Source organism: Globicephala melas, chromosome 11, assembly GCF_963455315.2.
Source record: "Globicephala melas chromosome 11, mGloMel1.2, whole genome shotgun sequence".
Lineage (NCBI taxonomy): Eukaryota > Metazoa > Chordata > Mammalia > Artiodactyla > Delphinidae > Globicephala > Globicephala melas.
The window spans coordinates 81,052,146-81,068,798 of NC_083324.2; the positions used below are offsets into that span (position 1 = coordinate 81,052,146).

Here is a 16,653-nt window from a genome sequence, read left to right on the forward strand (position 1 = left end):
GCTATTGCTACCTTGGAGTGGGGAGGGACTTTCTAAGTGTGACATAAAAAACCCTAAAGACATAACTGAAAAGCCATGAAGAGAAAGATAAATGGAACTGGTGATGGAAAAGTTTAGGATTTTTGAATGAAAAAAAAACCACCTAAAATATAAGCTCAGAGTAAAATATACCACACATCTCAAAGACACAGGGCTGATTTTCCTAATAAGCAAAGACCTCTTGAAAAAAAAAAAAGAAAAGAAAAACGTGAACAGGCCAGTAGAAAAATTGGCAAAGGACCTAAGTTGGCATTTATAGAACACAAATATTGATAGACAAAAATGACTGTTAAAAAGTATTCAAATTTACTACTTAAAGAATTTACATTAAAACAATAATGAGATTTAAAAATTCTTTTCCATTACTAAAGACAAAAAAATCGATAATATTCAATATTAGAAAGTGTGTGGAAATAGAGGCACTGTTAGTTGTATATTTTTGGAAGGCATCTTAAAATTAATATGTCTGTACTCCTTGATCCAGCAACTTAGCTTCTTTGAATTATCCATATAAAATACTTATACAAATGTTTGAAAATGTGTACAAAGAGACATTTTTTATTTAAATGGGGAAACTTGAATATCCAGCATTTGGGAATTTAAATTTCTATATACCCAATCACTTTTTAGAAAATTTTATTTGATTTATTTGGCTGCGTTGGGTCTTCATTGCTGCACGTGGGCTTTTCTCTGCTTGCGGTGAGCCGGGGCTACTCTTCGTTCTGGTGTGCAGGCTTCTCACTGTGGTGGATTCTCTTGTTGGGAGCACAGGCTCTACGCATGTGGGCATCAGTAGTTGTGGCTCATGGGCTCTAGAGTGCAGGCTCAGTAGTTGTGGCACACGGGCTTAGTTGTCTCGCGACCTGTGGGATTTTCCTGGACCAGGGCTCGAACCCACATCTCCTGCATTGGCAGGCAGATTTTTAACCACTGTGCCACCAGGGAAGCCCTTATACCCTCATCATTTTTAAAACTAAAAACTATAAGATGCCAAAGACATACTGAGTAAAAAAAGTAAGTTACAAAACAGTATGATATGATCATTTTTGTAAAATAATCACCTTAAATGTGTTCTCAGTGATTATCACTTGGGGTAAACTTACAGAGAACTTGCATTTTATACATTATATATTTCTGTTAAGGTTTAATTTTTATAAAAACTTAATACTGGTGTAAATAGAAAAAGATAATTGCTTTTAAACCCTATTTATTCTTCACAACTTACAAACAATTTTCCTGTTTGGAGAATGCCATCAATATCTCTTTTCTCTCTCTGAAATTCTTTGCCTGACAAGTCATCCTGTAAAAGAGTACAACTCCTTTAAGATGAAAATCAGATCTAACTTCCCTGTGCTTCAGGCAAATATAAGTGATCAAGTAAACATGGGTGGAACATTTAGAAAGCGTAGAAATGAGTGACTTTCATGTAAGCTTTAGAAAACTCTCCTCTCTGGGGAGAAACATTTAGACAAAGGATAACCCCTGTTCTTCTTTCACTAGAATTACATGATGGAAAGCCAAAGCCCTTTCCCTTGACTGGCATAATATGTCCCTCATAGCCAACTGAGCAAGTAAAACATCTAGAAAATGCTTAACTATTTCCTGTTCCCCCTTTAGTGCACGGTGCACTATTAGCATGTTTCTCCCTCCTTATATAGTGCCTTGTTGTATCAAATTCTCTTATCAGGTTTTCAAACACAAACCTTGCTAGAGGCCATAAACATACTGAGTAGCCCAGAGTATTCTTCAGGTACCCCTGGCTTCAGTCACTCGTCAACTTCAAAGAATCAACACACCAGCGCCTTGGAGCACCAGCTGTGGTAACTTGAGTGGTTGAACACCAGACAAAATGAGGCTTCCAACCACTGTCACAGATCCTGTTAAAATCCTGTCTCTGCCCTTGGCTTAGGTATGTCCTTCCTCTACTTGGATAAAGCCTCTCTGACCTCTTTACTAAGGCATAAGCAGACAGTCTATGTATGACAAGGAGAGTCCTCTTTTCTCCCCCTCTAGTTATATCTTCCAAAACTACCAAGAAACAAAGCAAAGCAAAACAAAAACCCAGAAAAAACACTAGTGGACAATTTAAAAAAATATCAGCACTTGGTAGATGTATATACTCACTTGCTTTCATTATTTCAACAGAGAGAAAATAAATGAACTAAGAATTCAACTCAAGAAATCAGAAAAAGAATGAGAAATTCCCAAGGAAAAGGTTAGAAAAGAAAAATAAAAGTAAATGAATTAAAAATAGAAAAAGTCATGTTAATAAATAAATCCAAGAATGAAATCTTTGTAAATGAGCCCATAAAAACAACAAACCTATGGTAAATCCAAGTGAGAGAAGAAAATTAAGTTATCAATGACAAATAATAGCAGATGAGGTAAGTATGCTACCAAAATTTTAAAAAATCTTAATGAAATTGATCGTTTTCTGGGAAAAAACCATTAGTTCCGAAATTCATTCAAGAAGTAGAAAAATCTAAAAAAACCAATCCTAAAGGAAATAATTGAAAAAACTATCAAAGAATCATCTCCAGAAAGGCTCAGAAAATTCTGTAGCATTTTAATTTTTTAAAAGTATTTATTACATGTGTAGGATAAATTCTAAATTTTCCATTTGGAATATAAGACAAGTAGAAAGAAAAGAAGAGAATCGTTCCATTTTCATCACCTAAATACAGTCACTATTGACATTTTGTTGTCATTCCCTTCCAATTTTTGATATTTTTAATCTGTTTTACATAGTTGTGTGATTTTATTCTAAAAGCACTTTAACAGGCTATTTAACATTTTAATATAATAAAAACTTTTCATTTTATTACAAGCTTTTCATAAGAATAAATTATATGTAGACATTGAGATATAATAAATAGTGCTTATAGAAGAGATGGAAAGTTTACATGAGATATATATTGATAATAAGGTGCCTGGTATAGTGTGTGGGACACAGGGGTTCAACAGATGGTAGCTATTACTGTTATACTTTGCAAAGTGCTTTTCCTTTTGCATATATCATTATTTAATTTATAATGGATATTACTATCTCACAACATCATGCTTTTTCCTCTTTAGTGGAACAGGCAAGCCACATGCCTCACAGAGAGAGGCCAAGAATATATTATTGCTCCTCAGGAGAATCCTTCTGCTTGTTTGGTTTTGCTAAGAAGGTAGAGTTCAGGCTGAGCAGAGTTCAACAAGTTGGGGCTTAGAGTGGTAAAGAGGGGCGTCCTGTGTCTCAACACTCAGAGACCCGTGCAGGACCAGGTTCCTGAGTGGTACATAGAGTAGTGAACTCAGGTTTGGGTTAGGATCTTTCATATGAGGGATTTGGCCTACATGGCATAGAAATAAAGGGTTGATTATTACTCTGAAGTCACTGGGAGGTTAACGACCAAAACATGGGCTCGAGCCTCTACAAACCCTCAACCTCCCCTTCATGTTTCTTTAAAGGTTGCTTTTTCATTTATTATGTTTTCACTACTTTTGCTTCCATTTCCTGTTTGAAGTTTGTTTTTCTGGCATCTCTGGTCTTTCCCTTTTCTCCCTAACTTCTCTTCACTTTTCTCCTCTCCTAGAGTTTATCCCCATCTTTCCATTTCTTAGCTGCTTTTTCTTTTCACTTCTGCCTACTCTCCCATTAAGGCCTCATCCCACTGCTTTCCCACAACTGCTCCTATTACTGAATGTTTCACATTTCAACGGTTCTCTTCCCCAAATGGTCTCTGCTTTTGGCCTTGTGTTTTTTCAATTTTTCCACTTAATGTTGACTCCCTTCATGTGTTTTTATGTTTTTCATCTCACCTGATTAACTGGTCTCTAAGAATTTGGTTAGAAGCTATTATAATTGACTTTCAATAGATTACCTATACATTCTATCTAAAGAAAATTTTAAAGTGGCTTTCCTCTACCTTCAGGTGCTCAAAAGTTACATTTTAGAATTTATTATTTAATCTAAATCTTCAAACTGTTGCTAGCAGAAAACCCTTTCTTCAGAGAAATCTTATTTAGAGGCCAATATTTAAAACGAATTAAAATGAAGCTGTTTCAGTGGTGAGGGACCTAGAGCCCTGAAGCCTCTCTGAGAAACCCTTAGGGCAGGGGCAGCGTTCACACAGACAAAATGAATTAAGGGGGGGATATAAGACAGTAGGAATCTGTGTGGCAGTGGGGACCATGTCCAACTAGACAACAGTGATAATCAGCTCCAGTCAGTTGTTCCCACATGGGAATGTGGTGCTCAGGGTTGCCACATCATGCATTTTTGTAAGAGAATCTGGAAAGTCAGACTTTATGTGAACTTAAGTAGTTGCAATAATTTTATATCACCAAAAAAACTTTGTGAGAAAAATGCATGTGCAGGCCAACTACAGCCCATTGGCCTGTTTGCCCTCTCTGGTTTAAGATGTGAAAGGTCACTGGGAAATTGCACGGTAAATCTTCTTGCTCTACTGCCACTAACCCATCCTACCCGTGCAAATCATAGTTCATTCCAATATTACAAAATGGCTTTTGTATTGCACAATGTTTTAGTGTATGTAATTGATTGGTTAATGTATTTTATCAAGTTAACCAAAAATTCATGGTTTTTTAAAAAAATGCAGATCAGATGTTAATTCTAAATTTACACTTTAGACAAGATTATTATTCCAACTCCAAAGAAAACGGGAGAATAAAAAGGGAAAGGGAAAAGAAACAGTAGTAATCTCTAAAATCTTGTTATTTGTCTAACAGACCATTTAGATTGCCTGAGCCACTTGCTTCAGAGAAGAAAAGTTTGAGAATATGGAATGAGCCCTTCCAAAGTCCCAGTTCATCACATGATGTGCTTAGGGGCAGAACCATCACAATGTCTTGCTTGGTAAGCTGTCAGGTGTCTGCCTATTTCAGCCTCTATAAGTATTTTCAAATGACTGCTGAAATTGCAATAGTGATCACAGAGTTCCCTACATCTAGCTGTGCTTTTCTGATGATGTCCCACAGGAATGGACATAGACGGAAAATTCTACATCACTCTTGACATCGCCAGGGCTTCTCTCCAGTGTGGATTCGCTGATGTACAATGAAGTGTGAGCTCTGCCGGAAAGCTTTTCCACACACATCGCATTCATAGGCCTTCTCTCCAGTGTGGATTCTTCGGTGTCCCAGAAGATGTGAGCTATAGCTGAAAGCTTTCCCACACACATCACACTCATAGGGCCTCTCTTCACTGTGTATTCGCTGGTGCCCAACAAGAGCTGAACTATGACTGAAAGTCTTTCCACACTCATCACATTCATATGGTTTCTCCCCACTGTGGATTCTCTGGTGACGGAAGAGGCCTGAACTCTGACTGAAGCTTTTCCCACACTCACTACACTGGTATGGCTTCTCTCCAGTATGGACTCTCTGCTGTTTTATCAGATGTGAGCTCAGAGAGAAAACTTTCCCGCAGTCATTACACTGGTATGGTTTCTCTCCTGTGTGGGTCCTTTGGTGTTGAATAAGGTCTGAGCTGTAATGAAAAGCTTTCACACTCATTACATTGGAAAGGTTTTTCTCCAGTGTGGGTCCTTTGATGCTGAACAAGGTGTAAACTGTAATAAAAGGCTTTTCCACACTCATCACACTGATACGGTTTTAATTGGCTATGTATTCTCTGATGGTCAGTAAGTTGTGAGCTCTGAATGAAAGTTTTGCCACATACATTACATGAACAGGGTCTCTCTCCAGTGTGGATTCTTTTATGTCTAATGAGGCTTGAGTTTTGAGTGAATCTTTTTCCACATTCATCACATTTATATCTTCTGTCATTTGAAGTGTTTCTCTGATACCTTTCTGTCCATCCTTCATGTTCTTGGGTTTCTCCACATTCAAGAGCCTCTCCATTGATTTGGTCTGATAACTTTTCTTGGGATTCCATATCTACAGTAAGCTCCTGCTTTTGAACCAATTCTTCTTTCTCAATTCGTATCACATCATCCGAAATAAAAAATACAGTATTCAAATGTCACTGAAATATACAGGAAATAAAATGAAACACTTATACTAGAAGTACACAGCTTCAATATACCAACAAAATGGTTTTACAACGTTTGAGGAGGAAATTGGGAGATGGCAAAGGAAGAGAGGACTAACAGTGGCTGGACTGGGAGGGGGTGATTCAAGAAAAGAGTGGAGAAACATCAGGGAGGATTAAGAATGGTCCAATGAACAAGCATCATAAACAACAGAAGAAGACCTAAGATAAGAATGGGTTCACCAGGAAGGCCAAAAGTTGAGTAGAGAGGGGTGAAAGAACAGAAAGTGGGAGGAACAAAATGAAAGAGGAAGCTGACAGTGGCAGGTACCAAGTTGCAGTCATGAAACAGTTCTGTGTAGGTTGCTCTGAAGGCCTCTGGGATCAGCCACAGAGAAGTATCACATTTGTAAACAGGCAGGACAAAGAGATTAGAGTCTAGACACAGGGGGTAAAAGAGGATGTTCTCATGTGGGGACAGACAGAAATTGCTTTAGCTCCCAGAGACATTACTACTCTTCTTGCAAAGAACACTGGAAATCTGTCAGACCTGAAGCTACATTCTGTGGGTCATTCGAGATTTCCCAGGAAACCAGTACTAGCACAGAGAAGGTTCTTTAGCAGACCCTAGACTCCCATCTGACCTCATCCAAGGAAAGCATGATTCCATAATTCCTCTGCCTTTCTTTCCTACAGAGGTTCCTTTGAGCAGAGTCCCGACACTCCCCATTCTTCCAGGGTGGGAGATGTGGCCACTTCCTCAATGATCAACAGTTTCTGAGAAAAAGTGAGATTGTCCCATTCAAGCCATGTTCTCCCTGAAGTAATCACATTTTTAGGACCCAGAGTAAAGGGCAGAATTTATAACCATGTAGAAATAGTGCAGGGAAAAGTGGTTTGCTTTGTGTTATAAAAGATATTAAATGGGAGAAAAAAGGGAAAGACTACTATGGAGCCAGTTGAAGATCTACGATGTAGTACAAGTCAGACCTAACTCTAAGCAGAAGCACTGGGCTGACTGTGCCAAAATGCGTTGCCTAAAGAGACTCTGGGATGAGGGGTGAGAAGGAGCCATGGTCAAACAGCACATTCCAGACTTCTGAGAGTGTGGATGAGGGAAGAAGCTCACTGGCAGTCTGCCTGAGAAAAGTGACAGCCACTTCTGGGTCCTGGAGCTCCCATTCTGTGAAGGGCAGAAACCCAGAGATAAGGCAGAGCTGAGAAAGAATGTTGCCAAGAGTGAGAGAAGCCTTTCCTCGGGGTTTCCTTTTAGGACAGGAACCTGCAATAATTTCCTCACCAAACCAGCTTGCCACTATGGTAAAAAACCCTCATTGTTAGTGGTTTATATAAGGTTATCTTAAAGTACTTAGGTGCTTTAAAACTTTAATTTATGTTACAGTTACATTAGATATATCTGTGTAGAAGTTAAAGGCAAATTACACAAAGAGATGCATTTATGCAAGAACATAGTCTTTTAGAGCCATTAGCAAATAAAAAATGGCTACTGCAGATGGGTTACAAAGCAGCATTGCACATATAATAGAACTAAAATCCGTATCAGCATGAGAAAAAAATTTATGGATTAATATAATAAAGTACAGCACAGAAACTCAATTTCTAACTGTCTAAAAAAGGTTGGGGGCTTCCCTGGTGGCGCAGTGGTTGAGAATCTGCCTGCTAATGCAGGGGACACGGGTTCGAGCCCTGGTCTGGGAAGATCCCACATGCCGCGGAGCAACTAGGCCCGTGAGCCACAACTACTGAGCCTGCGCGTCTGGAGCCTGTGCTCCTCAACAAGAGAGGCCGCGACAGTGAGAGGCCCACACACCGCGATGAAGAGTGGCCCCCGCTCGCTGCAACTGGAGAAAGCCCTCGCACAGAAACGAAGACCCAAGACAGCCTAAAATAAATAAATAAATAAATTTAAAAAAGGTTGGGGAAAATGGTATACTTCTAGGCAGGATGGCGCCATGAGTTCACACTTCAGCTCTAAATACACTGAGTAAAAAATAAAAATAAATCTAAAAACCCATCTGTGCTAAAAAGTAAGATAAACATCTCTGCAGACCAGAATGGAAACAAAAATACACACGGTGGCTACAGTTGAAGCTGTGGGTCTGCTGGGCCCCAGAGAGTGACTGAAATCTTAGTCCCAGAGGAAAATGGGGACCTAAAATTACTTCCTGAAAGGAGTAGCACCAGCTCACTGCTTGATGCCAGAGGCTGGGTGGGACACGCAGGTACACACATACACAAGCACACAGACACATACAGAGAAAGATACAACTCTGACCAAGAACCATGTCAAGCCACCTGGACGCCTGTGACTACACTGGTGATATTTGTGTATGACATGAAACAGGAGCCCTAAAACCTGCTTCCAGGGGGCCAGGTAACAGTAACAACAGAATAGCTAAACATGGAAGCAGACGATGTTAAACAGATCAGAAAGAACTCAAAGTGAGCCTAGATAAGAAAATTTCAGAATGAATGGAACACTAAGAAAGATGGTTCACAAAGTCAATTGGAACATGAATTCAATCCAGATGAAGTTATTTTCATCAAAAATCCTGAAAAATTAGTAGAATAAAGATACCTAAAAGAGCTAAATGATGACATACCATCCATGGCAAATAAGCATGGAATTATGAAATAAAATAAGCAAAAATGAAACAAAGATATGTGGTATAAAAACTAAATAGAAATTTTAGAAGTGGATAAACTAGAGACAGAATAAACTCAAAGATAACAGAAGAGGAATCCACTAGGATGCACCACAGAGAGACAAAGACATAAAATATGTGAAAAAGTGGCTAAATGAATAGATTGATAAGTAGGTTCTAATCAGTGTATTCTGGGAGTTCCAGAAGAAAATAATATAAGGAATTTTAAAAGCAGCACAATTTAAAGAATTAGTAGCTGAGAATTTTCCGAGAATTGAAGAAAAACATGAGATCTTAGAGCAAAAGAGCATTTTCAGATGAAGCAAGACAAACAAAAATAAAACCCTATCAGGACACACTTTTTAATGAAAATTCAGATCATAAAGGTTAAGAGTAAATCTAAAAGCCACTAATGGATAAAGATGGAATCCCTAAAAAAATTTAAAAGGCAGTAAGACTGATAGTAACCTTTTAATAGCAAATAGAAGCTAGAAGACAGTGAAGTAGTATCTTCAAAATGCTGAGGAAAAAAAATTGTCAATTAGAATTTTACACTAGCTAAACCATGATTAAAAAGGAAGGAGGGCAAAATAAGGGTATTTTCCGACATGCAAAGGCTAAGTCTACTACCCAAAGAATCTTGCTAAAATTATTATTATTTTAATTTTTGAATTTTATTTTATTTTATTTTTTATACAGCAGGTTCTTATTAGTCATCCATTTTATACACATCAGTGTATACATGTCAATCCCAATCTCCCAATTCATCACACACACACACCCCCACCACGGCTTTCCCCCTTTGGTATCCATACATTTGTTCTCTACATCTGCGTCTCTATTTTTGCCCTGCAAACCGGTTCATCTGTACCATTTTTCTAAGTTCCACATACATGCGTTAATATACAATATTTGTTTTTCTCTTTCTGACTTACTTCACTCTGTATGACAGTCTCTAGATCCATCCACGTCTCAACAAATGACTCAATAAAATGATTATTAAAGGATGAACTTCAACAAGAGTGAATCCAGAGGAAAGGTGCTGACATGTAAGAATCGTGCCTCAGAAATTGATAAAACATGTCAGAAAACTTAACTAACATCTTAGTATTAAAGAAAATGTCCATTTCACATTTAAAAAAGAAACTGGTTCCTAAGAATGACCAACTGTAATCAATGGAAGGAGCTTCAGACAAGTGAAGTGGAAATACAATATGCTAACTGCTGTGACAGGTATGCACAAGAGGTATCACATAACTCAAACATGTAGGAAAGTATCAAGAAAGGCTTCCTGAAGGAGGCGACAGCTGAGGTGAGTCTCGAAGAATAGCTCTGAGTCGGTTTGGCAGGCAAGTGGAGAAGGTATGGTCACAGGTGGTGTTTTATGAATCCAACAGGGTGGTGATGTGTGTGGCAGTGCAGTGAGGGTGGCTGGGAGAATGTTGAGCATATTAGCAAAACCCAAATATGTCATGGGCCTGATAGGACAGGGAAGGAAAGAAGCACTGGGAGGAAAAAAATGGGCTAAATAACTAGAAATCTCCACTGAAGAACTGAAGAACAGGGTAGCAGGACAGAGAGAGCTAGAAGAGGAGGAAGTATGAGCAACAGCCTTCCTGATGTTCTCTGCCCAATGAAATGCTACCCGTTTTTTTTTATGACCCAGTTCAAATCCCAGCCATTCTGCTACCACCAGGGCCTGAAGAAGTAGATTTCTTCTCCTAAGAACCTGATCTCCAATTTGGCACATAATCATTCACTGTCTCAAATCAACAGCTATCGTTTTATGGATACTCAACCCCTTTAGGGCAGGGATCCTCAGAGAACCCAGAGCTAGGCTTACACACAGTGAAAGGTAAAGATTTACTGACTTCTTAACAGGACCCACAAAGCCCCCATTTTCTGGTTCCTGACCATCTTCTCTCTGCTACTCTGCCTGTCTCTCCACGTGCCAGTCACACTGGCCATCTTTCAAACCCACCAATTTCTTTCACACTTGTTTTTGCACATGCTCTTTTGGCATGGAATGCTTTCCCCTCTATTATTCACTTGGTTAATTCCTACTCTACTTTTAGGATTCAGTTACCATGTTATTTCCTCAAAGACACCTTCTCTGTCATCCCTCTCCCCCCATGTACAATCTATCATGGCACATTTATTTGTTTAGTTGTTTGTTTAATGCCTCTGTCATCAGATTATTATAAGCTCCATGAAAACAAAGATCATGTCCACTTTGCTTACTACACCTAGTGCCTTTCACAGTGCCTGGCATATAATAAGTACTCAATATACATCTGCTGAATGATGAATGATTCTAAGGTCTCCAGGCGAGCCATATGACCTAAGTGTCAATACTAACCACAATCCTGTTGCTGTAGAGCGTCCTGAGATTCACCCTTAAGCTGGATCTCCATGGGTTGAGGCTGGAGATATGTTGCTTTCTTAGCTGGGTCCAGAGGTACTGATGTCTCAGAAAGAACTTCCTGTGCACAGGCCTGGGTTGAAACCTGAGGACAAGCAAGCTCATTTAGGCATCTGAAGGGCCAACAGAGTAAATGATACCCAGAGACCCCACAAAGGACCAGCCTGGAAGCTCACTCCCAACTATCTCTCTGCTGAGCATAGGGCCCTTTCCTACCTGTTGGCCTGATTCATCCAGCTCCCTCTCCAGATCTTCCAGCATAGCTACTGCCTCCTCCCCACTCTCTGGTTGAGGCTCCTGTACCCAGTCCTGGAGCTCCTCAGGCAGGATGGTCAGGAACTGCTCCAGCACCAGCAAGTCCAACATCTGCTCCTTGGTGTGCATCTCAGGCCTTAACCACTCACAGCAGAACACCCAGAGCTGGCTCAAGGCCTCATGGGGCCCAGGAGTCTCCTTGTAGCAGAAATGTTGGAAGAGCTGGCAGAATAACTCCTGGTTGTTTTGGCTGCTCCCTTTTGTGCCAGATCTCTGACTCACAGCAAGCCTTTTCTTTTTTTTTTCTTGCGGTACACGGGCCTCTCACTGTTGTGGCCTCTCCCGTTGCGGAGCACAGGCTCCGGACGCGCAGGCTCAGCGGCCATGGCCCACGGGCCCAGCTGCTCCGCGGCATGTGGGATCCTCCCGGACGGGGGCACAAACCCGTGTCTCCCGCATCGGTAGGCGGATCCTCAACCACTGCGCCACCAGGGAAGCCGAGCAGGCCCTTTTTTATTAGTTACTTCGAAGAGCCCTTTTGGCTCTTCAGGAACATCTGGAAGGAAAACAGCAGCTATTCCCACTCCAATGGGCCAAGAGGAGGATTGCTGATACGTGTTATCCTTTAGGGCACACTCCTAAGGTTACAGAAACCATAGTTAAAAAGATATGTATATGCAGGCTGCTTCAATATTTGAGCTCACACACTAAGTCTAATCTTTCTGTTTTAGAAGAAAAAGGAGGCTCAATCCCAAATTAAAGAGAATTCAATAAAGAAAATTAAAAAAAAATAAGTTTAAGGCAATTCAAACCTTTTTCCAAGTAGGAGAAGGGAAGTTTGTCAGGAGACTGCATTTTTGACAATACTGGGAATATTGTTGGATGCTTGCTTCCTCCAAATAACACCAAAACAATCAGTTGATAAGGCCAGCCCAAGTTTATTCTTAGAGAGTACTACTTGACAGAGTCTTAGTAGTGTCTCCCAGGGAAGAAGGCAAAGTCAGGATATTTATGAGGTTTTGGGGGCTTAAGGCAGATCTTTCAAAGCAGGATAAGGATTGGGCAAGGATCATGATACAATAGTTTAGGATTGATGGGCACAGCAAGGTGCAGAATTTGAGTTGACGGTTACAAAATGTCTAGATCCTATCCATTGAAAGTTGAACAGTTTGATGTTCACATAAATGGATTGAGGGGCAAGTTCTTGAAACAAATATAATTATCGGCAACTTTTACTTTCTAGGGCAAGAATTTCCTGGAATGGTAAAGGTATGTTGCTAAAGAAGTGGAATAGTGGAGTTACATTTAGGGAAGACAGTTGAACAGTCAAATTATGTTAGTGTAGGTAGTAGGCTGTGTGGGGGTAGGTGGTTTCAGTTTTCCATGTAGCAACAGACTTAAGCAGGGCCTATGGGTTTGCAGAAATGTGGATTACCAACTAATTAGCATGGCAGGCAGTGGTTAAGGGCACGGGCTGTGGATTCCAAAAGACCTGGGCTTGAATCCTCTTTTCTTATGTGTGGTGGCTTAACATCTCTAAACTTCTGTTTTCCCCTCTCTAAAAATATCGTAGAGATTTTTAAACGTCTTATTTTGAAATAATTTTAAACTTATAGAAAATTGCCAGAAAAAAGGTACAGAACAATCCCTATAACCTTCACCCAGCTTCCCCTAGTTAACATCTTATATAACCACAGCACAATTACAAAACCAGGAAAATAGTGTTACAGTGCGATTAACTAAACGGCAGACCTTATTACATAGTGTTATTTTGAGAATCAATTAAATTCAGTGCCTGGCACTTAGTAAGACCTCAGTTAGAGGGATGCAGTTACCACTGTGAATTGGTCATCCAGGTGCTGGCTCCAGGGATCACGCCTCGAGCTCAGGTACACTTCTAGGTTTCCGGGGACAGAATATAGGACGATGCAAGGAGGCCCTCTAGTGCCTTCTCTGTGCCTGGCATCTGTTACTCAATGGGCAACTTTCCAAAACACCTTCACCTTCCCGGCCCTAAAGGTTAATTTAGGGGATTCTAGACTGGGCTTGGAGAAAGATTGTTTTAGGAATCATTCAAGATAAAGGACATGGAGCCGCTTATACATGTCTTCCACTGGTTTGGATCTTCGAAAGAGTAAGACAATATAGTGAGTTAACCGTCTAGACTACAAACCCCGTTCTCATTTACCGCACTGGCACATCATTGTGACCAACCACTAGCCCAAGGCTCAGGAGGTGTCGGCTGTCTGTGTCCTTCAAGCCACAAGGACCTGGCAGACCACAAAAAGCTTCCGGGAGTAGGCGGCCACGTTGGACAAACGGGTGGTCAGAATAGAACTACTCGTGTTAGCGCCAGTAACCCAGGAGTGCGAGTCTTAGAAACGCCGGCGGCTGCGGGGTCTCCGGGGGCACTTCCAGCGCCGACTAACCAAGGAGGTGGCTCCTCCCACCCGCGCCCAGCCGACCTCGGGGTCCCGGGCCCCAACGGGGGGCCGTCTTCCCGCCAGTCTTACCAGCGCCCGGGGAAGGCGGCCACCCAGACCTACCCAGCCTCTCGGAGCCCCAGACCTACAGGCGACGGAAGTGCGTCCGCGAACCCGGCCCAGCCCTGCGCCTGCGCTTCCGCCGGCTTCGGGAAGGTCCGAGCCGTTTGGCTTGGCCGAGCGCCCCGTGCCTGCAGCGAGGTCTGCACATCAGGACGCCTAGGCCTGTGGGGTTTTGATTTGTGACTCGCCTCATCTTAAAAAGAGGGTCCGAGCGCCAGCTCCGCGTCGTTGAGTCCCTCCGCCCTCCCCCGCGCGGGGCAGCGGGCGGGGACTTTCCTAGGCGCGCTTCCCCTCCGAGCATCATTTGTCTAATTCCTGTTCACCGACCCCGAGTCCTCTTCCCCTCCCTGCCAACCTGCCTCCCTGGACAGCATCCCCCACTCCATCCCGACCCCCGTCAACCTGAATGTATTTACCAGGCAGGCACATCGCGCAACCAGAATGTGTCCGCAGTGTTCCCATCAGTACAGTCACTCCGTCTGGATCATAAATGCCTCGCAAAGAGAGGAAGGGAAAGGAGGAGGCTTAAGGCACGCTATGATGGGTGCGGTGCTGTGTGTTCTACTTACAACCCGGAAACACGCAAAAAGCTTAAGTGACCTGCCCAAGTTTGCACAGCCCAGGGACAGGATGCACCCCACGCATGTGTGACCAAGACCTGCCCTGGGATCCCTACAGCGTGGCCACAGTGAGAGAGACCACCACTGCTCAAGGTAAAATGACAATTTCCAGGCTTATCGTGTGTATTGACATTAAAATGTGAGACTGCTGCAGGGCTCGGACACTATAAAAGTTTTCTTTAGGAAAATTAGAACCCCAGGTAGAGAATAGAGTCTACTGGAAAAATTTAACAACTGATGGTCTGTAGCTTTTAAAGGACACTTCTACTCTGTAGGCTTTTTAAGTTGGTAAGTGGAGTGGGAAGCAGGTGTTGGGGAAGAAAAATTTTCCTTCTACCTTTCTAGGTTCTTTGGTTGGTCTTATAATTAAATTGACATAAAACAGATTATCAGAAGAAAAACAAATTTAATTTTTTATGTCTAGGAGCCCTGAAGATAAGAGAGGCTTACATGCCATCCTGAGCTAATGAATGGGATAGGGGTCTGGGGCTTCAAAGGGGAGGAGGGTAATTAACAGGATGATAAGAAGAGCAGATGTTTGGTAATTAGATGTTTGCCCTGCCATGCAGATACGTCTTTTAAATGAAAAAAATTATCTCTGTTAATAGCTCATTTTCCAGCACAGGCCCCCAGTCTAAATTATTTCCGGTAGTTAAGGGAGAGGTAAAAGTTTTCCTGAGTCTGCTGGGTCCTGGTAGTTTTCAACTCAAAATAATCCACATTCCAAAGTGGCACATTTTTGGGTAGCCTATTCTGCTCCACTTCATACTCACTTTGCATCTTGCTGAACTCTTCATGAATTGTGGGTCCACTGGAATTTTGTGCTCATGAGGGATTACAAATGCTACACGTGAACGGGGGCATATCCTCTGTTCAGGCACATGCTCTATTGTCCTGTTTTACTTCACTTACAAAACACAGTTTGAACGATAAAGTTAAGAATTTCAGGACTGTGACAACAGGGCATTAAACCAAGCTCTTGACCTTCTGAAAGCAGGACACTTCTGAGTGCTAAGGCACTGTGTGACTGCGTAAGTCACACATATTTGAAGCTAGCACTACCCATCTAGCAGACTCAGTGGGGAACCTTACAAGGGAGGCAACTGTGGAGAAGCCTTCAAACAAACAGGTGATAAATGTGGGAAAATTTTCAGCTGGAATTCAAATCTTATCAAGCACAGGAGAAACCATACTGGAGAAAAAACCTTGTAACTGTGGTGAGTAAGGATATTATGAGGATAAAAGAAGGTATTATGTGGAAGGTATCTTGAATACATGCATTCCTGTGCTGGTCTAAGAATGTTGTAGTACAGGTGAGTATTGGCTCTGCCAAAGCAAAATGGACGAACAGAAAAAGTATGACATATTAAAGAAATAAACAAAAATAAAATATATATTAAAACCTTACAGGGACCTCCCTGGTGGTCCAGTGGTTAAGACTCTGCTCCCAGTGCAGGGGGCCCGGGTTCCATCCCTGGTCAGGGAACCAGATCTCACATGCCACAACTAAAGATCCTGCATGTGACAATGAAGATCCCGCGGGCCGCAACTAAGACCCGGCACATCCAAATAAATAAATAAATATTTTAAAAAAAAACCCTTACAAATACCACTTAAGAAACAGGTTACAATTGTGTTTCCAGAATATAAACCAAAATTTTTTCCTAAGGTATATATTGCAGAGCATTTGTTATTATGCCTTTATAAAAATTTCACATTCAGAAGACATAAAGGTTGCTGTCTTTCCAACCAAATATTCGTTCTTTAAAAAATATGGAGAGCAGTGCCTTCAGATGGGAAAGATGGGCTCTAATATTTTAAGACTTTTTTTAAATTTCAGGAAACAAAACAAAACTTGGGTCTATAAGAAGAAGTTACGTTTGAGACTGAGAAATTTTGGTTTCAAATGAAAAGAATAAAGGAAGAGTCATTTTTAAATCCAATTTTTTGGTATAGCATGAATTTAAAATTTCATTTATGGGAATTCTCTGGCAGTCCAGTGGTTAGGACTCAGCACTTTCACTGCAGTGGGCCTGGGTTTGATCCCTGGTAGCGGAACTAAGATCCCAGAAGCTGCATGGTGCAACCAAAAAATAAATAAATAAAA

The 16,653-nt window shown here is 41.3% G+C and overlaps 2 protein-coding genes across 3 annotated transcripts in view; both read right to left on the reverse strand.

The window, feature by feature from the left end:
• Positions 1-11,199, reverse strand: part of ZSCAN16 (zinc finger and SCAN domain containing 16) — a 26,188-nt gene extending 14,989 nt beyond the window's left edge. The window contains exon 1 of one of the 2 annotated variants that reach the window (XM_060308209.2): positions 11,063-11,199. The gene's annotated coding sequence lies outside the window, so the exon portion shown is untranslated. The remainder of the gene's footprint in view (positions 1-11,062) is intronic. The other variant, XM_060308210.2, reaches the window with a different exon arrangement.
• Positions 283-14,053, reverse strand: LOC115848780 (zinc finger protein 135-like). Its single transcript, XM_070046759.1, is given in 5 exon segments — positions 283-5,551; positions 5,553-5,980; positions 11,063-11,210; positions 11,342-12,018; positions 13,927-14,053. Coding segments are annotated over 4 exon segments (1,095 nt in total). The 5' UTR covers positions 11,359-12,018; positions 13,927-14,053; the 3' UTR covers positions 283-5,049.
• Positions 14,054-16,653: the final 2,600 nt, after the last annotated feature.